This window comes from Camelus ferus, chromosome 6 (genome assembly GCF_009834535.1).
Source record: "Camelus ferus isolate YT-003-E chromosome 6, BCGSAC_Cfer_1.0, whole genome shotgun sequence".
Classification (NCBI taxonomy): domain Eukaryota; kingdom Metazoa; phylum Chordata; class Mammalia; order Artiodactyla; family Camelidae; genus Camelus; species Camelus ferus.
This window is the reverse complement of record NC_045701.1, coordinates 93,820,953-93,841,494: the sequence shown is the minus strand read 5'-3', so window position 1 is coordinate 93,841,494 and position 20,542 is coordinate 93,820,953. Positions and strand designations below refer to the sequence as shown.

The 20,542-nt window shown below is 57.0% G+C and overlaps 3 gene segments (V, D, J or C); all 3 read left to right on the top strand.

The window, feature by feature from the left end:
• The window catches only part of LOC102517513, a 255,227-nt gene that overhangs the window by 201,816 nt on the left and 32,869 nt on the right, over nt 1–20,542 (top strand).
• LOC116664456 overlaps nt 1–20,542 on the top strand; it is a 220,355-nt gene that overhangs the window by 195,703 nt on the left and 4,110 nt on the right.
• On the top strand, nt 1,301–9,180 carry LOC116664463. The segment is given in 7 exon segments: nt 1,301–1,442; nt 4,769–5,062; nt 5,379–5,414; nt 5,538–5,867; nt 5,951–6,271; nt 7,641–7,774; nt 8,070–9,180. Coding segments are annotated over 7 exon segments (1,215 nt in total).

Here is a 20,542-nt window from a genome sequence, read left to right as displayed (position 1 = left end):
TGCATACATGTATTAGAAACACATGTCACACACGTGTGTCTGTGTACAGTAACGCTGAACAGTACATACACGTAAAAAAACCGCGAAGCTCTCCCGCGTCCCTGCCTGCCTGGAGGCTCTGCCAAGCCCGGTGCTGGGTGTGGACGCCCTGGCTGCACCAGCTCGGAATAATCAGGCTCTCCTTATCCTGTTAAAGCATTTTCAGCAACTTAGGAGACACAAGGTCTCATGACAGTGGCTCACAGTCGCTGTTAAAAAGCAGCCCCAAATGCATCTTGGGACCTAGACACAAGCGGAGACGAAGGTGAAGGTGGCGGAGCGGGTCTGAGCAGGGGCGGTGATCCCCGGAGGAAGCGAGCAGAGCAGGGGTGGCGGGCGGTCCTGTGGGGCCCAGCAGAGCGCCTGGGCTGGACTCCGCTCTGTGCAGGCCGGAAGGGGCGCAGCACGCATGTCGCCCACCCAGCCCTTGTAGGACACGTGCCCGGGAAGCCCCCTTCCCCACCCGCGGCTCTTCTGAAGTCTGGCACTGCGTTGTCCCCCAGGGCCCCTGATGCTGCAGGCACAGAACAGCCCAGGGGTGCGCACGGGGCTTGGAGTGAGCTGCGGCACTCCCAGCCAGCAGAAGCTGAAGGTCCCCGCCCCACTCCTGGGGCACACGCAGCGGTGGAGGGCCTGCACACTATTGCTCAGCCAGACAGCCGTCTTCCAGCCCCAGAGACCACCGTGAACTCTGCAGCACAGAAGACAGCTGCTGCTGGGGAAACAGCTTCCATCTGACCTTGCGTGTTACACCGTCCTGCGGTCAGAGATGGGGGACAGGGATGGAGCCACGGATGGAGGGAGAGAAGAGGCTTGGACCCAGAGGAAGACAGCCGCCCTACCCAAGGGGCCGTGCTGGCAGGCAGACAGGACAAAGCTGGGGTTAGGCTGCGGCCTGTGCCCACCGCACTCACCAGAGAGGAGAGAGGTGACCACTGGCCCTGGGAGGACCGGGGGCTCAGGGCGGAGGCCGGGCACCCCAGGCAACAGCCAGCCAAGCGGGCAGCACCCCTGTGGGAGGTAGGGAACAGGTGACCGCCGAGACTCCCACTCTCAGCCCAAGGTCCCAGGACACCACTCGCCCCACCCCCAGGCATCTATGTGAGGCGCCTCTGCTGCGTCTGGACTCCCCCAGGTCATCTGAGACAGAAACCACCCAGAGAAAAGGGAACTTCAGGAAGCAGGCAGTGCCACCGGTTTCAGTCCTGTTCTTAGTGTTCGCATGGTTGCGGGCAGTCAGCTCACATCTACGGGAATCCAGCCAAGAAATCCTAGGAACTGGGGCTGCAGGCACAGAGATCAGCCTGGAGGAGCGCAGGTGCCTGGGGCCAGAGGAGGGAAGGGGTGGCGGCAGCACGGAGACCCAGGCTGCAGGGGAGCCACCTCCATGGCTTCCACCTTCGGTGAGTGCAGCCCAAGAGGAGCAGGGGCAGAGGGAGCGCAGGGGGCATTGGAGGGGAGGCCCCACCTCAGGGACCCCACAAGGCTCCAGGAGCAGCTGAGGTGAAGGCTGGGAGCTGGTGGGCACAGGCAACCGTCCCACCACCTGGAAGGTCCAGGGACCAGGGGAGACTTCTGGGGACACTGGGGACACAAAAGAGGGTTAAGGTACCCAAGGACGAGGAGCTCTGCTGGGAGGGGGCCAGCATGGGACTCCAGGGAGAAAAGCCAGCCCTGCTGGGAGGGCACCCGGGTGGGACTCCAGGGAGAAAAGCCATCCCTGCTGGTAGGGCATCAGGGTGGGACTCCAGGTAGAAAGCCAGCCCTGCTGGGAGGGATTCCAGGGTGAGACTCCAGGGAGAAAAGCCAGCCCTGCTGGGAGGGCACCAGGGTGGGACTCCAGGGAGAAAAGCCATCCCTGCTGGGAGGGCACCAGAGTGGGACTCCAGGGAGAAAAGCCAGCCCTGCTGGGAGGGCACCAAGGTGGGACTCCAGGGAGAGAAAACAACCCTGCTGGGAGGGCACAAGGGTGGGAATCCAGGGAGAAAAACCAGCCCTGCTGGGAGGGATTTCAGGGTGAGACTCCAGGGAGAAAAGCCAGCCCTGATGGGAGGGCTCCAGGGTGGGAATCCAGGGAGAAAAGCCAGCCCTGCTGGGAGGGCACCCGGGTGGGACTCCAGGGAGGAAAGCCATCCCTGTTGGGAGGGCACCAGGGTGGGACTCCAGGTAGAAAGCCAGCCCTGCTGGGAGGGCACCAGGGTGGGACTCCAGGGAGAAAAGCCAGCCCTGCTGGGAGGGCACCAGGGTGGGACTCCAGGGAGAAAGTCAGCCCTGCTGGGAGGGCACCAGGGTGGGACTCTAGGGAGAGAATCCAGTCCTGGGGATAACACAGGGTTCAGGGAGTGAAGCGGAACTAGGCTGAGGGCTCTGCGTTGACCCAGAGGGTCAGAGGCTGCCAAGGGCCAGCACCAGGGACAAAGGTCAGGGAGGCTGAATGTAAGAGGGGGCAGAACACCTGGAGGTCAAGGAGGGCAGCCCCAGGCGCTCTGAAATCACATGGAGCTCGTGCACATGAGCAGAAGCCTGGGGGTGGACGGGGGCCAGAAGCTAACTTGGAGTTCAAGAGAAGTTGGAGCTGGTGCAGGTGAGAGGCCACTGAAGGGCAGGAGGGCAGGGGGAAAGCCTCAGGGGTTCAAGGGAGCTGGTTGAGCTTGTGCAGGGGAGAAGAGGGCTGGAAGGGCAGGGAGCTGCCCTGAGGGGCTCCAGGAAGGAGGTTGAGCTTGTGCAGCTCAGCAGAGGGCTAGGAGGGCAGGAGGAAAGCCCCAGGGGCTCCAGGTTGCATTCAGAGCTTCCGCCTGTAGGCTGGGGGCAGGCAGGTACAGGACTGCCCTGAGGAGCTCCAAGGAGCTGGTAGAGCTTGTATTGGTGAACAAGGGGCTGGGAGGGCAGGGGGCAGCCCCAAGGGTTCCAGGGAGCAGGTTGAGCTTCTCCAATGGAGCAGACCTTTGTGAGATCAGGGGACAGCCCCGAGGGGCTCGAGGGAGCAGGTTGAGCTCGTGAGGATCAGCAGAGGCCTCGGAGTGCAGGGGGCAGCCCCAGGGGCGGCAGGGAACAGGTTGTGCATATGCAGGGGAGCAGAGGGCAGGGAGGGCAGGGGGCAACCCCAAGAGGCTCCAGGGAGCAGGTTGAGCTCATGCGGGACAGCAGAGGCCTGGGAGGGCAGGGGGCAGCCCCAGGATTTCCAGGGAGCAGGTTGAGCTTGTGCAGGTGAGCGGAGGGCTGGGAGGTCAGGGGGCAGCCCCAGGGGCTCCAGGGCACAGGGTGAGCTTTGCATGGGTGCGGAGGGCAGGGAGGGCAGGGCGCAGCACCAGGAGTTCCAGAGAGCAGGTTGAGCTTCTGCAGGAGAGTAGAAGCCTGGGAGGTCAGGGAGCAGCCCCAGAGGCTCCAGGGAGCAGGTTGAGAATGTGCAGGGGAGCAGAGGGCTGGGAAGGCAGGGAGCAGCCCCAGGGGTTCCAGGGAGCAGGTTGAGCTTATGCAAGTGAGCGGAGGGCTGCGAGGGCAGGGGGCAGCCCCAAGGGGCTCCAGGGCACAGGTTGAGCTTCTGCAGGGGAGCAGAGGGCTGGGTGGGCAGAGGGCAGCACCAGTGGTTCCTGGTAGCAGGTTGAGCTTCTACAGAGGAGCAGAGGGTTGGGAGACCAGAGAGCAGCCACAGGGTCTCCAAGGAACAATCAGAGCTATGACCTGTAGGCTGGGGGCAGGCAGGTACAGGAGAGCCCTGAGGAACTACAAGAAGCTGGTAGAGCTTGTATTGGTGAACAGGGGAATGGGAGGGCAGGACGGCAGCCTACAGTAGGTCCAGGAAGCCACTTGTAATTGTGAGAATGAGCAAAGGGTCCACAGAACAGCGGGGCTCCCCTGTAGCTAGCGGATTAAAGCCCAGACCGAAGGTACAGCCACACGAGGAGCTGAGCCAGGTTGACGGCTGTGGGGATGGTCAGAGGGGCCACGGCTGCTCCTGGCCAGTGTCTCCTGGGACAAGGGTCTCAGAGGCTGCCAGTGAGCAGGGGGCTGAGGTCAGAGGACAGGGACCTGGGAGCCACAAGCTAGGGTGGCATCAGGGGCCCAGGTGGGAGGGAGAAGTGAGCTGAGGGGCTCCAGCTGGAGGACCAGAAGAGGGACAGGAGCTCCCCGAGGCACAGACTCGGCAGCCTGGCTGAGGCGACAGGGATGAAAGGGGAGGGGCCAAGGAGGAGGCCTGCAGGGCCAGGGGCCAGGGGGCCAGGGGCCAGGGGGCCAGGAGCCAGGGCCCAGGTGCTCTGGCTGCAGAGCTGACCCAGAAGACACGGGCGCGGAGGGCAAAGAGCAGGCCAGGCAAGGGGCCACGAGCAGGCTTCTGGGTGGTGGAGGCCCACCACGCCAAGGAGAGGCCCGCTCACCCAGGGCAGGGCCGGGCAGTGGCAACAGGACGGTGAGCTCAGGGGACCAGCGGACGCTGGCCAGGAGCAGGCAGCACTGGTCAGGACTCAGACACAGGGCTCAGTCAGGCCAGGCACTTGCAGGAGGTCAGGGACCTAGGGGGCTGTCACCCAGGTGATCTCCCAGCGCTGACACACAGCTGCAGAGGCACGAGGCCCTGGGTGGTGAGGGCCCTGCCGGCCAGCTGCTTTGCAGACATTCTGGAAGCACGTGGGCGCTGGGCTCAGGGGTGCCCTGACCTGGGCTCGTGACACCCTGCCTGGACCCTCCCAGGGGTGAAGCCCTGGTGCTCACACGGCCTGCTTTCTTGCAGCCTCCACCAAGGCCCCATCGGTCTATCCTCTGACTGCTAGATGCGGGGACACGCCTGGCTCCACGGTGGCCTTCGGCTGCCTGGTCTGGGGCTACATCCCTGAGCCGGTGACGGTGACCTGGAACTCGGGTGCCCTGTCCAGCGGCGTCCACACCTTCCCGTCAGTCTTCATGTCCTCGGGGCTCTACACCCTTAGCAGCTTAGTGACTCTGCCCACCAGCAGCTCGACAGGCAAGACCTTCTTCTGCAACGTAGCCCACCCGGCCAGCAGCACCAAGGTGGACAAGCGTGTGGGTAAGTAGACAGGCCTCAGGGCGGGCGTCCACTCCCAGACAGGACCGAGGTCAGCCCTCCGCCTGGCTTGAACCACATGCCAGGATGGCGACCTCTGCCCAGAGTATCAGAGGAGGAGCGGTCTCCTCGCCTGGAGGCCTTCCAGGCTATGTGAGGGGTCCTCTGGGTGTTTCTATCAGGTCCAAGGTGGGCACAGGATGCACACCTCTACCGCACATAGCTGGTGCTGGACCTGCCAAAATCTGTCCCTGACCTATTCCCGCCCCAACAGACCTTTCGCCCTCACCCAGAAACCTCCTGTCTGCTTTCTTTGCAGAACCGCATGGAGGATGCCCGTGTCCCAAATGCCCAGGTGAGTCAGACAAGCCACTCCCTTTTAACAAGGAGGTGGCCACAGCCCTGGCGTGCTGGGAATACATGTGTCCTGGAGAAGGCTGGCCCAGGAGCTAACTGCCCACCCTGTCTTCCCTGCCAGAGCCTGAGCTCCCGGGAGGGCCCTCCGTCTTCGTCTTCCCCCCAAAACCCAAGGACGTCCTCTCCATTTCTGGGAGGCCCGAGGTCACGTGCGTTGTGGTGGACGTGGGTAAGGAAGACCCCGAGGTCAATTTCAACTGGTACATTGATGGCGTTGAGGTGCGAACGGCCAACACGAAGCCAAAGGAGGAACAGTTCAACAGCACGTACCGTGTGGTCAGCGTCCTGACCATCCAGCACCAGGACTGGCTGACGGGGAAGGAGTTCAAGTGCAAGGTCAACAACAAAGCTCTCCCGGCCCCCATCGAGAGGACCATCTCCAAGGCCAAAGGTTGGACGGACAACGGGCGCGGGAGGGTCCTGTGGGGCTGCTCGGAGTGACCGTCGGGCTCACAGACACGCCTGTCCCCACAGGGCAGACCCGGGAGCCGCAGGTGTACACCCTGGCCCCACACCGGGAAGAGCTGGCCAAGGACACCGTGAGCGTAACCTGCCTGGTCAAAGGCTTCTACCCACCTGACATCAACGTTGAGTGGCAGAGGAATGGGCAGCCGGAGTCAGAGGGCGACTACGCCACCACGCTGCCCCAGCTGGACAACGACGGGACCTACTTCCTCTACAGCAAGCTCTCGGTGGGAAAGAACACGTGGCAGCGGGGAGAAACCTTCACCTGTGTGGTGATGCACGAGGCCCTGCACAACCACTACACCCAGAAATCCATCACCCAGTCTTCGGGTAAATGAGACTCACCCCGGCACCCCAGCGAACCCCCCTCCCCGAGGCCCTCAGGGTCCCGCGTGGACGCCTGAGCCCCACCCCTGTGTACATAACTCCCGGGCCTGCATGAAATAAAACACCCAGTGCCTCCCTGGGGCCCTGCAACCCTGTCATGGTTCTTTCCGAGCAGAGCTCCTGCGCTCGCAGGGCCTGCGGGAGGCGGGGGCAGGCCAAGCTCTGAGGACAAACTTGGTGCCATCAGGGAACTGGGGGTGACCCGAGGCAAGGGATGGGGTCTGCCAGAGGCATCAGCTCCCCAGGGTCCAGCGTCCGGCCAGCACCTACTCAGACAGGACTGTGTAGAGGGGATCTGGTAGAGCCCCCCAAGGAACTTCAGGGAAATGAGTGACCAGATATTCCCCTCTGTCCAAGCCGAACTGTGGGACAGTGGCAAGTCCTTGTGACCGCAGTTCCTGTCCCTGGGGCCTAAAGAAACCACGTGCTGACACCCTGTCAACATGGGAGCCACGCCTGGCCGGCGATGGGGGCACAGGCCTCCTGCTCCCAGGACACACAGAGATCAGGCCCCACCCTCCCGCAGGCGAGGTGCTCGTGGCCATATCTGTACACTCGAGGGGACACTCACCCAGACTTGTAGGAAAAAACCCTCTCATGGAGCACACCAGCCTGCACACCCCTCGTCCACCTGCAAACTCACGCACACACACGTGCCTGTGCAACTGCACACAAGCGCACAACCACAAAACTGCACACAAGCCAGCCTTGCTCACTGGGTCCTCAATGGGGTATCCGCCCAGGGCCAGACCAGAGCCTGGAGCCGGGTCTCGTGAACCCTCTGTGGACACCAGATTGGTCCCCACTCCTCAAAGCCCCAGCAGCACTGACAACAATGGCCAGCTCAGACCCCCACCCCTCCTCTCCCCAGGACACCTGCGTCCCCTCCTCAACACACAGAGACCCAACACCCCACTGGTCCCTAGCACGCCCACCCCACCCCCTCGGGCACACAGGGACACCCCAAGGTTGCCTCCGCCCTTCCCTGCAGTAGTACCCACCACAGACCTGCTCTGCAGACCCCTGCCGTCTAGGCCTGGCCTCCAGTGGGAGGGAAGGCAGGGGTCAGGGCACCCTCTCCCCAGAGGACCCCATGAAAGGCACCGCAGAGGAGTGGATGAGGGACCCCCACGGGCCAGGCTTACATATGGCCCAAGGGGTCCGGGCAAGACTGAGGACAAAGCTGGAGGAATGGGGGACACACGGTCGGTACCCAGGGATTGACCTCAGGGAACCATTGATCCAGCCCCCCAGGGGGATCCTAGTGCCCCACCCGCCCTGTCACACAGCTGACCACCCCCTCCCTGTCCAGAGCCACTCCTGGAGGAGGAGAGCTGTGCCGAGGCCCAGAGCGGGGAGCTGGACGGGCTGTGGACCACCATCTCCATCTTCATCACCCTCTTCCTGCTCAGCGTGTGCTACAGCGCCACAGTGACCCTCTTCAAGGTGGGCGGGCCAGGCTAGCTGTCCATGCTGTCCCCACACAGTGCCCGCACAGTCCCCCTTAACTGTCCATTCCCTGTCCCTCCCTGTCATTCTCTGTCTCTCCAGTCCATTCTCTTCTCTCACTGTCCCTCTCTGTCCCTGTCGGGACGTCGCTGTCCGTAGCTATGCCCACGCAGTCCTCGCGCCACCCCACCGGAGCACACTCGCGGCCGGCAGGCCCCGGGATGGGAGGCCAGGTCCTTGGGGGAAGCTGGCATGGGGGCCCCGGCTGTGCTCACACCCGCCATCCCTGCAGGTGAAGTGGATCTTCTCCTCGGTGGTGGAGCTGAAGCGGACGATCGTCCCAGACTACAGAAACATGATCGGGCAGGGGGCCTAGCGTGTCCTCTGGGGGTGTCCACGGCCACCCCAGGCCCCAGAGGTACCCCGATCATCGCTCCGAGCTGCTCAGCCACTACTCCGCCCGCTGCCCTGCCAGCTCTGAACTCTCGGCCATGTTCAACCGCACCTCCATCCTCTGACCTCACGGCCACCACCGACCACACCCTGCACCCTGCCCACCTTCAGGGGACCAAGTGGACAGCAGGTGCTACCACCAACCTGAGCTGAGGGGTCTACCTGTCCTCACCGGGAGTGCCCGGGGCACCCTGGGGTTCCTCTGGACGAGCAGGAAGCTGGCATCCCGGGGCAATGGGCACGGCCCGCTCTCTGTGGACACTCTCGGGCCTGGTGACCAAGGACGGTTCCAAAAAGGAGGCACACTGTGTGAGATGTCTGCTGGAACAGTGCTGCCCCGGCCGACCTCATTCAGCAGGGAAGCCTCTGGATGTGCCACCAACGTTCAGCCAAGTGCTCAGCTCTGAGAAGGACCTGGGCCCATGGCCCCTACAGCAGCCAGCTCTGCCAGGAAGGGGGTGACGTTTCCTCGCCAGAGATTTCCAGAGACTGGCCTGGAGACCGGGTCCCCCACGGGCAGAACGCAGCCTCGCTGGACAGAGCAAGAAGGACACTGGCAAAAAGGGCAGTGGCCTCCGCCACGCTATCCCGTGGCCAGCGTCCTGAGACACCTTCAGCAGGAGCACTCTGCAATGGGCAGTGTGGTGAGAGGCGAGCCCCGGGAGGAGGGAGCCCGACAGCCTGGCGTCCCGGCCCTAGACCCCCGGGCCTCTCCTGTCTTCTCCTTGGATGGGGAGGGGCAGGTCCCACTGCCGGGTGGTGGCGGGGGAGGGGGGGCGCTACAGCCAGAGGTCACGCCAGGCCTGGCTTGGGAAGCTGTGCATCCTTTCTAAACGTCTGGCACCCACGAACTTACTGCGCTGTTTATCTTTGGTTGGGATTTTTGTTGGGAGACTCTGGCTTGTCATGTTTTGGGTTGTTCAGACAATAAAGCATCCTTTACCATTCCATAGCTCTCTGGGAATTGCTCTGTGTTGCGGCCCGTCCCCTGGTGCCTCCACAGCCTAGTCCGCCCTCCACACCCTCCCAGCCCCAGGCCCCAGCTCTCCCCCCACCACACCCATCCCTGGGGTTCCCTGGGGGCGCGGAGTCAGCAGCAAGTCCCAGGTGTCGGACGCCTGGTCAGCACGGCTGCTGTAACACGCAGCACATTCGGGTTGGAACCACAGAAATGATTGTCTCCCGTCCTGGAGCGGCACGTCCCAGGTCGAGGAGCGTGAGGGCCACTGTGCCCACCTGCTGCCAAGGCTGCAGGGCCGGAGTCAGGACTCGGTCCTCCTGGGAGGCCAGACCCTGAGCTCCAGTCCCTCCTGGTGGTTCCATCTCAAAGGAACAGTCTCAGGTCCCAGGGTTGCAGGAGACACAGCACTCCCCAGAGGGCAGACACAGGAGCCACAGCAGACTGCCCTTCGCAGGAAATGCTCCAGGAAACGGAGGCCAGCGCCTGGTCAGGGTTGGCTCTGCTGGGCGATCCAGGCCAGCACTACTGGAGAGCTCAGTCATCCACGGGACACGGCCCTGGGCGGCTGGACATTGTCCAAGTGTCTGTGTGAGCCTTTCAGTGTGTCAGGGCAGAGGGGGCGAAATCAATATGCCGAGTCTGTGGATCCACGGCCCCAGGGGAGGCCAGCAGGACAGGCTCCTGGCAGGGAGCTTGGGACCAGCACTGAGTGTCTGTCAGTAAAGCCACAGCACCCCAGGGACATTGGGAAGGGCCATTCCAGCTTCCTGTGGCGGAAAGACAAACAGACAGACAAACAGAGAGACAGAGGAAGACAGAGAATTTTATGCAGTACAGGGACTGCTCGCTCCAGTGGGCTCCGCACCAAAGACGGTGAGGCCATAGGGGCGGGCAGCCGGGTCCAGGAACATGGCCGGCCCTCAGGGACCCTGCCAGGCAGTGAGGACACTGGGCACCCTCTGCCTCCAGGGTGCTCCGGAAACCATCCTGGGGGTCTCCCCCACTCGCAATCTCCCTCACACGGAACACCTAACCAACAAGCTGAACATGCCTATGGTCCCTGCGGCCTGCCCGGCCCCAGGCCCTGCCCCTCACCCCCATCCCCTGGACCACGGATCTGCCTCCAGCCACATATTCCCGTGGGGACACCAGGACGGTCGATACCGGGCTGGCCCCACGGGTCCTCGAGGAGCACCAGTCCCAGAACAGCTGCCCCCCAACAGGCCTGAGGGCCCCGTCCTGACCCTGGGGCAACACCAGGCCACAGCGCGTCCCCCATGCACAACCCCTCCTGGGCCCCTGGAAGCCAAGTGGCCGACGCCTTCCCTTGAGCCCCTGGGTCAGCACCGGTGTGAGCCTGAAGTCAGCCTCCTGCTGCTCCTGTCCCCTAGGGGCCCTGCCCCGGGCAAGACCACCGACACACTCCTGTCAGCGTCACACCTCTCCTGCCCGCACCCCCATCTCACACACACACACACACACCCCCTGGGCTGCCACCCCACTGCGCCTCTGGGCCCCCACCAGGTGCCCCCTCCTCCCGCACTCCAAGGGGAACGTCTGCCACTCTGAGCTTTGAAAACCTGCATTGCTGTCCGTGTGTGGTGTCCGTGGATGTGGAGAAAAGAAACCCTTGTGCACTGTTGGTGAGGACATAAAATGGCATTACCGTTGTGCAAAACGGTTTGGAAGCCCCTCAGAGAAATTTCAGAAACAACTACCACACTTGCAGCAATCCCACTGCTTACAATAAACCCGAGCGAACAGGCAACAGGTCTTAAAGAGGCACTTGAACACCCACTTCCCAGCAGCTCCATTGACGATACCTACCACGAGGCGGGAACGCGAGTGTCCTTCCGTGGATGGACAGATGAGCACGATGTGGGCTGAGCGTACAATGGAACAGCACTGCCCCTGAAGAAAGAGGAACAGTGTGACGTGTCTGACAGCACGGGGGCACCTGGAGGACATCGGAACGCGTACCGTGAGCCAGGGGCAAGACGGTGAATCGTGTGCGATTCCACTTGTGTGAGCGATTACGAGTGGCCGCATTCCCAGAAAGACAAAACACAGAAGTGGCTGCAGCCGGGGGAGAACGGGGGGTGTTGTTTACGGGCATAGGGTTTCACACGTAAAGACGGGGAGAGTTATGGAGACGCAGGTGGACGTGATTGCACTTTATGAATGTACTCACTGTCCCCAAGACCCGGAGAAAGGTGTAACATGGTACACTTCCTTAGAGGGCAACTCCTATTCTTTTACCACGATAAAAAAACCTCTTAAGCAGGGAGAAATCGAACCCATTCAATAACATCTGAACGCCTTCAGGAAGACCTGGAGCCTGTGTCCCTCCCTGTGGAAGAAACCGGCTGCAGCAGGATGGAGCTGCACACATGCCTGGCCCAGGGCTGACCCCCTGCGGAGGCCGGCAGACACCGCGGGAGCAGCGTCTCCACGCTGACGGCGTGAGGGTGCAGGGCAGTGACAACGTGCACGGCTGCAGCACAGCCCCCCAGCCAAAGGACGGCTCCTACAGTTTGCTCTCCAACAGGTGTAAACTTCTCTTCTGAACAACCCTAACCTAGAGACACACAAAGGGAAGGGAACGCTAGGAAAGCTGCTCACGCCTTAGCTAACCTGACGTAGAACAAGGACAGCACAACCCACTGCGTGTCGGCCACCGTGGACCACGTTAAGCTTCCCGATTAAAAGGCAGCAATACACTTTGCGTTTCCACCTAACGCAGGGAAATTACCTCACATGTAATATAAAATTGCCAACCCTCCTCCAGGAAAGGCTTGAACTCCTATTGCCTATCTTACGCTGATGTTCACTTCTCGTGTTGATGAATAACCTCCGTCTTGGGTGTCCTGCAGCTTATATGCTGAGGTATGTAGCATCACCACTAGCACGTCTTATGTCAGACGGAAGAGGGTGGGGGCGGCCGGTACAGGTTGGTTATGAGAGAAGGAGACGGAGACGGTGGAGCAGAAGGACACAGAGCACATTCACATTACATCTACATGAGGACCACGTCTCACTGGAGAAAAATGGAGACGGGCAGAGAGACTCCTGTACAGCCAAGGCGCTGAAGAAAGGTCCACGAGGAGTCACGTAGGGAGGGAAGAGAGGTACTCGGTTTGGAACGCAGCCTCGAGGAGGGGACCCGGGACGGGGAGACACGTCATGGGCCCGGAGGTCTTCCCTGGGGAGAGGGCAGCTTGAGAGCATTAGTAATATGAATGCTAACCAAGTTAGGGAAAAGAACAGATGAAAACAGTTTGAACCTTCACAGGGACCTGGAAAATATAAAAAGAGAACCACTCACCAGAGGGGTACAATAGCTAAAACTTAAAACACTGGAAGGGGCGAACAGGGGACTAGGTGACACCGGAGACCCCACGTGACCTGGAAGACAGAACCATGGGAATTACCCAGTCAGAACTACAAAAGGAAGAACAACTTTTTTAAAATTGAGAGCAGTTTAAGGAATCTATGGAACTACATCCACTGTCCTAACATTGGCATGATCGGGCTCCCAGAAGCAGAAGAGAGAGAGAAAACAGTTGAAAATGTACTTAATGAAATTATGGCAAAAACTCACCAACCATGAAGAAAGAGAGACATTTCCAGGCGTAGGAATCACACAGTCCCAAACAAACAGAACCCACAGAGACCCACACCAGGACACGTCACAATTAAATTGGCAAAAGTTAAGGATAAAGAGAGAATTCTGAAGACAGAAAGAGAACAACACTGTCACGGACAAGGAACTGCCACAAAGTTAGCAGTTGATTTTTCTGCAGAAACTCTGCAGACCACACGGGAGAGGAATGATCTAAACAAATGCTGAATGGAAAATACCTACAACCTAGGAGGTGTCACCCCGCAAATTTGTCGTTTACACCTGAAGGAGAGACAAGAACTTCTCAGGCAAGCAAACACTGGAGCAGTTCATCAACCCTCAGAGACACGTCAAAGGTCTTCCTGGAGGGGAACACACAGGCTATTGCAAGATGCAAGAATTTACAGCAAAGGCAAATCCCACTAAAAGGCAAATTAAAGCCTGGGGATCATCAACTAAATAAACAAAAGATCAAAAGATAAAATACATAAAATTAACTGTGACTGCAGTAAACACCAGTTCACAGGAAGAAGTAAAATATAACATCAAAAAAACGGGGGGCTCACAGAGGGAACTAAAAAAAAAAAAAGACATGTGAAAAGCTGCTCACATTCCTAATCATTAGGGAAATGTAAATCAAAACCAAAATGAGATGTCACCACAAAGACTACAAGTAAGAAATATTGGTGAAGAGATGGGGTAAACGGAACCCTGTCGCTGTTAGCAGGAGTGCAAATTGGTGCAGCCTCGGGGGAAAACAGTAAGGAGTATCCTCAAAACAACTAAAGACAGAACTATCACACGCTCCAGCAATTCCACTCCTGCCTATACATCCGAAGGAAACAAAAACAAGAATTTGAAAAGATACATGCACCCCAAGGTACATAGCAACTGTATGAACAGGAGTCAGCATACGGAAGCAACACAAGTGTCTGTCGGCAGAAAATGGATACAGGTGGTACGATGTATACGCACGACGGAATAATGCTCAGCCGTGCAGAAGAATGATTTCTGCCGTTTGTGACATTGGTGGTTCTCTGCACTATGAGGCTTAGTGAAGTAAGTCAGACAAAGGCAAATGCTCTACGATATCACTTGTATGTGGAATCTAAACATTAATAGAAGTGAATAAATATAACAACAGGAAAACAGACACACAGATAGACAGATCAAATTAGTGGTTACCCGCGTGGAGAGGAGAGGGGGAAGGGGCTACGTAAGGACAGGGAATTAACAAATACCAACTACTATGTATAAAATACATAGGCTACTAGGACTATTGCACAGCACAGGGAGTATAGTCAGTGCTTCTGATAACTTCAACTGGAATGTAGTCTCTAAAAGAATTGAATCACCATTTGGTATGCTGTCCACCTGAAACTAATGTAACGTTGTCAATGAAGTGTATTTAACTTAAGTATATGTACATACACAAATTCATATCAAACTAAGGAACCATCTTCAAATTCCACCCACCACACTGGGGATCAATCATGCTTCTCTGTGGGGCGGGACTCCAAGACATTGGGCCAAGAAGACGACTCAGGTTACGAAAATGGACATGGCTCCTGCCCCGAGACACACGAGGTCTTGGGACGCTGGTCCAGACTGCGTTCTTTCTCTGAAACTACCTTACGTTACGTGAGGCTCATTTGCTGTCCATGAGGCCTTTTCCACGTCAGACAATGACTGAGCCATGTGTGTGCCCAAGGCCTTCCAGGCCGCTGTCCGTGGTCCTGACTTGGACTAGCAGGCTCTCTCAGCTACTGTCCATGGTTCTGCTTCTGCTGCTCTGCACGGGGTAATGATATTTTTAGATTAAACACACTTTGCCCTTTTAGGGTAGTTTTAGGCTAACAGATACGTTGAGCAGAAAGTCACAGAGTTCCATAACTTCCAGTGCCCCCACACGTACGCCCAGTTTCACCTATTATGAACATCTATCTCCAGTGTGCTACACTTGTCAGAAATGATGAGCCAACTTAATACATTATGATTAACTGAAGCCCATAGGCAACACCATGGCTCACTATCATCTGCACAGTTCTATGAGTTTTGACAAACGCATGGTGTCATTTGCATCCAGAAGCCCCGAGGCTGCTGTCCATGGAACTGCCTTGATCAGGTACACTGTTCAGACTGCTGCCCATCGGTCCACCATTTCAGCAACACACAGTACAATTTCACTGCCTTAAGACCCCCTGTACCTCACCTCCTCATTTCCCACCCCTCCCACACAAACTCCTGGCAGCCACTCATCTTCTCATTGCCTCCATAGATGAGCTCCTTCAAATACCGTGTAGTAGGAATCTCACAGAGAGTATAACCTTCTCCGGTTGGCTCCTCTCACTTAGCAATGTGCATTTTCATTTCCTCATGTCCTTTTGTGGCTCAATGGCTCATTTCTTCTTCTTTTTTAATGGTCATTTCTTACTTTGGGGGACTATGGGAGGGTAATTAATTTTTCTTAATGGAGATACTGGGGATTGAAGCAAGTACCTCATGCATGCTAAGCACACGCTCTATCATTGATCAATACCGTCCCCCCATTTCTTCTATTAACTTCTTTTTTCAACAGCTTTATTGAGATACAATTGATACACAAAATAAACGCATATATTCGAGGTACACCTGAGTTTGCACATACGCAGACACCTGTGAAACCATCATTACTGTCAAGGTAGTCGATATATCCATTCCTCTAGAAGTTTCCTTGTGCTTTGGGTTTATTGGGATGGGGGGGAGGAGCACACGTATGTGAAGAACATTTATCATGAAATCTACTCTCTTAACAAATATCTGGGTCCACAATGCAGTGTTGTAAACCGTAGGCACAATGTTACACACAGAGCCTCAGAATAGAACTCATTTTGCATAACTGGAAATTTATACCTATTGAATCACAGCAGAATCAAAGAATATCACCACAGAAAATCAATGAAGCACAAAAGAAAGAAGCCAGAAGGAATAGAGGAACAAATTATCTACAAGACAGACAGAGAACTATTAAAAACAACAGTGAAAATAGGCCTTTCCCTGCCACAATTACCTTAAATGTAAACGGATTAAATTATCAGAGCAGAAGACACAGAGCAGCTGAGTGGATAACAAGCAAGGTCCAAATCTGTGCCATCACAAGGGACTCACTTTAGGTTTAAGGACACATGTAGGCTGGTCATGAAGGGATGGAAAAACGTACTCCATGAGAAAGGCAAACAAAAGGAAGCAAGGATGGGTACACTTGGACAAAATAGACTTGAAGGTAAAAACAGTCATAAGACACCCAGAAGGACGCTATACAATGATGAAAAACTCAATTCTTCACAGACGGCTTCGTCCTTTTTATTCTGAAATCCTATCCCACTGTCTGGATGCATCCACTCACCTACTGAGGGACATCCTGGGCGCATCCAAGTTTGAGTTAAGCTACGAACAAAGCACCTGCAGACATTTATAAACCATAAACATCGCTGCACAGATTTGGGGTGGACATGAGTTTTCAGCCCATTTGAACAGGTGAGTAACTAGGAATGCAGTTGCTGGGTTGTATGGCAAGATTAGGTTTAGATTTTGGAGAACCTGCCGAGCTCTCCTGCAGACGGGCTCTTCCGTTTTGCACCCACCCGCAGCGGAGGAGGCCTCCTGCTGCCCCACACCCTCACCAGCGTTGGGAGGTGCCGGGTTTCGGTGTTGCTTCTGGACGTCCACCGTTCTAACAGCTGCGTGGTGGTCTTACTTGTTTTCACTTACAGGCTCCAGCGACGTAGGACGTGGAGGAAACTTGCGCTTCCTTCTCTGCATCTGTGAGTCTTCCTAGGTGACAGGTCTGTCCAGGGCTTTTAGTCACTTTTAACTGGGTTGTTGCTTTCCTTGTTGCTGACTTTTAACAGTTCTCTGCATATTTCGGACACGAGTCCTTTATCAGATACGAGGTTTGCAGATGTGTGATTCTCCCAGTCTCTGGCCTGCCTTTCATTCTCTCGACAGTGTCTTCCACAGGCAGGCATTTTCCACTTCAGTTAAGTTCCACTAACTATGTTTCCTTTTCACAAAGTGTGCTTTTTCATTGTACCTACAAACTCACTGCCAAAATCATCCCTCCAATTGGTGCTCCTGACCGGCTGATCCACACGTGCCCGGGAAAAAGGCCTGTCAGAGGCTGCCCGAGGGTGGAGCAGTGAGGCGGGTGGCTCCCGCAGTCTGAGGGAGGTACAGAGCGCCCCACCTGCAGAGAGGCTGGGGCCAGCCTGCCGGAGCTCATTCCAGAGGGAACCACAGGCCGTGGGCTGTCGGGATCATCTGAGCGGACCATGCCAAGCCTCCCGTTCTGGAAGACAGCCCACACCAGCCACTGGGGTGGGCACTGCAGGGAGAGGCTGCCCCCACCTGAGCCTCTTCAGTGCCTCTAGAACATTCTGTCACGTGGAAGTCAGACGGAGCCGAGTTCCCATGTTGCTGCAAAGTGGACTTGGGGGTGAAGTGTCACAAGACCCCTGGGTTGCTGTGCAGCCCACACCTCTAGGGATGACTGTGGTGAATGTGGAAGGTACTGGTCCCAGGCTCCTGAGAGAAGCCAGCCCAGAGGGGACATGTCCTGTGGGGGACACGTCCTGTGGGGGACTGTGCAGGGCTGGGAGCCTGAAGGATTCCACCTACCTGGCTCAGCCACCCCCACTCTGGTCCTCCCAGGACAGATCTGCAGTGCATCCTTGTCCTAAAGGCCAGGACGGCCTGAGGCTGTTCTGGGATCCAAGGGTGGTGACTGAGGCCTGGAACCTGGGTCAGAACGCACCACTGTTTCTTCTGTTGCCAAAAGAAACGGGAGGTTCAGAGCAGTAATGCTTGTCCAGGGCATCCAGGGGGTTAGGGGAGAAAGCTGCAGGGGTGGCATCTGGTTCAAGGAAATGTCTCAAGCTACGCGAGGGGCCCGTCAGTTAGGGACAGCTGGGCCTCTGTGCTTGTGGGAGATTGAACCCAGGGCTCCCTCAGACACCAAAACCCGCTGATGCTCAAGCCCCTTCTGTCAAGCGGTGTAGTGTGTGCACGTACATTCTCCAGGCACATTCTCCAGGCACATTCTCCAGTAAGCGTTACTCCTCCCTAGGCTACTTATGACCCCTAATGCAACGTCAGTGTGATGTGAATAGTTGCCAGTGTGTGGCCAGTTCCAGTTGCTTTCGGGAATATTCTGGGATTTTAGGGGGGGGTTACATATTTTTAATTCACAGATGGATGGATCTGTGGATGCAGAAATGGCAGAGTCGGATGGCCAAATGCACTCATTTTTATTAGCACAAGATAGCCTTTGAAAAGGTTTCTGTTCTTTTAAAAAAAAAACATTTTTATTGAGTTATAGTCACTTAACAATGTTGTGCCAAATTCCAGGGTACAGCACAGTTTTCCAGTTGTACACGAACATGCATATATTCATTGACACTTTTTTTTCACTGTGAGCTACCACAAGATCTCGTATGTATTTCCCTGTGCTACACAGTATAGTCTTGTTTATCTAGTCTACATATGCCTGTCAGTGTCTCCAGATTTTGAAATCACACTCTGTCCCTTCCCACCCCCTCCCCACTGGCAACCACAAGTTTGTATTCTATGTCTATGAGTCTGTTTCTGTTTTGTATTTATGTTCTTTTTTTTTTAGATTCCATGTATGAGCGATCTCATGTGGTATTTTTTTTTTCTCTTTCTGACTTACTTCACTTAGAATAACATTCTCTGGGAACATCCATGTTGCTGCGACTGGCATTATGTTGTCGTTTTTTATGGCTGACTAGTATTCCATTGTATAAATATACCACCTCTTCTTTATCCAGTCATCTGTTGATGGACATTAAAAGGTTTCTATTCTTAATCAAATTCCCCTAAGCCCCACCACGTCCAGGCAGGCCCCAAGTTCTATGCTGATGAGCACAGGCCTCTGTCCAGTGTTACCGAGCTGGCCTCAGACTGGACGCATCGCCTGGTGGTCACTTCAAATTTACGGCCCCCACTGCCCATCCCAGGATCCGCACATGCACCCAATGGCCTGCAGAAGCCAGTCGGAGGTGGGCAGAGGGGACCAGGGGGTACTGCACATCTGTGCTGGGAGGACCACGGTGCCCTGCAGAACTGTGCTGGGAGGACAAGGATGCACTGCAGAACTGTGATGGAGGATGCACTGCAGATCTGTCCTGGGAGGACCAGGGTGCACTGGAAATCATCCACAGGAACCAGTACAGGAAGCCGCCTGCTCCCTACACATCAGACTTCCACAAAGTCTGACCTCTATTGTCGGAGGACACATGGAGGGCCAGCGTCACGGGTGGTTAAAGAATTTATCAAAGGCCAGGAGGAGTTCAAGAACAAAGGAAAGTTTAGCAGTTACGCTGCTACAGTGGGCCGCACAGACGACAGGTGCCCGCGTGTCCACCGAGTGGGAACGTGCAGGGTCTTTGAAGAGGAAGGGGCTGTGAACACAAAGGGACTAGGGAACAGCCTTCTGACTGTCTGTAAGTGAGGTGAGGGGCTTTGGTACTTGGGGGGATAGTGGATTTATGACTCCCGTAAGATGGAGACGTGGGCTGACGCCAGCAAGGCCGTGGGACTCATGACTGATCAGGGGAGACGGGCTGAGCCACGTCGGCCTGAGCTGCGGTGAGGCTGGTCGTTTCCCAGGGCTGTCAATTCTGCCAAGGCAGACACCCGCCAGGAGTTTATCTTCTGAGGAGGAGCAGGCAGGTGCCGAAGGGCTGGAGGTTTGGGGGCACAGGGCCTCGGCAGGCACCAGCTGCCACGGGCTCCGTGACCGGCAACGGCTCAGAAAGCCGCACGGTCGGCACAGCCCTCCTGTCGCCAGCCAGGAGGTGACCAGTGATGACCACGCCCATCATTTTGTCCCTGCGTCCGACTTAGGACCCACAGGGGGAAGCCGGACGTGCCCCCAGCCGTCACAGGGCCCCCTTCTCGCCCCTCGTCCAGTTTCTCCAGGTTCACAGCCCCCATCAGGCACCCCTGAGCTCTCCCTTTTTCCACAAAGAAGCTCTCCATACACAGAAAACATTTTAACACATTAACATATACATCATGTACTATGCATACATGTACTACGTGTGTCTGTCGCAGACCTGCATGTGTGTGCAGTAACACCCAGCAGCACACACACAGGATACAATCACCGAGCTCCCCCGGCCCCTCCCTGCCTGGAGGCCCTGCTGAGCCCGGGGACAGGCGCAGACTCCCTGGCTGCAGCAGCTCCGAGAACCCAGCCTTTGCCTGTCCTGTTAGAGTGCCCACCACACCCTCACCAGGGAAGGGAGAGGTGCCCACCAGGGCTAGGAGGACCAGAGGGCTCAAGTTAAGGCCTGGTACCCTGGTCTGCAGTGGGCCATGTGGGCATCATCCCTGTGGGAGGCAGGGAACAGGTGACCGCCAGGACTCCCACTGTCTCCCTGGGGTCCCTGGCACCAGTCGCCCCACTCCCACACACCCAATGAGGCACCTCTGCTGCGTCTGGACTCCCCCAGGTCATCTGAGACAACACCCACCCAGAGAAACGGGAACTTCAGGAAGCAGGCGGTACCACCGGTTTCAGTCCCGTTCTTAGTGTTCGCAGCGTGGTGGTTAGGGGGTTCACACCCCGGGTCCACAACTGAATTCCTAGGAAGTTCAGCTACCACTTCCTAGAAAGTGGGGCTGCGGACAAAGAGCCCAGCCTGGAGGTGCACAGGTGCCTAGGACA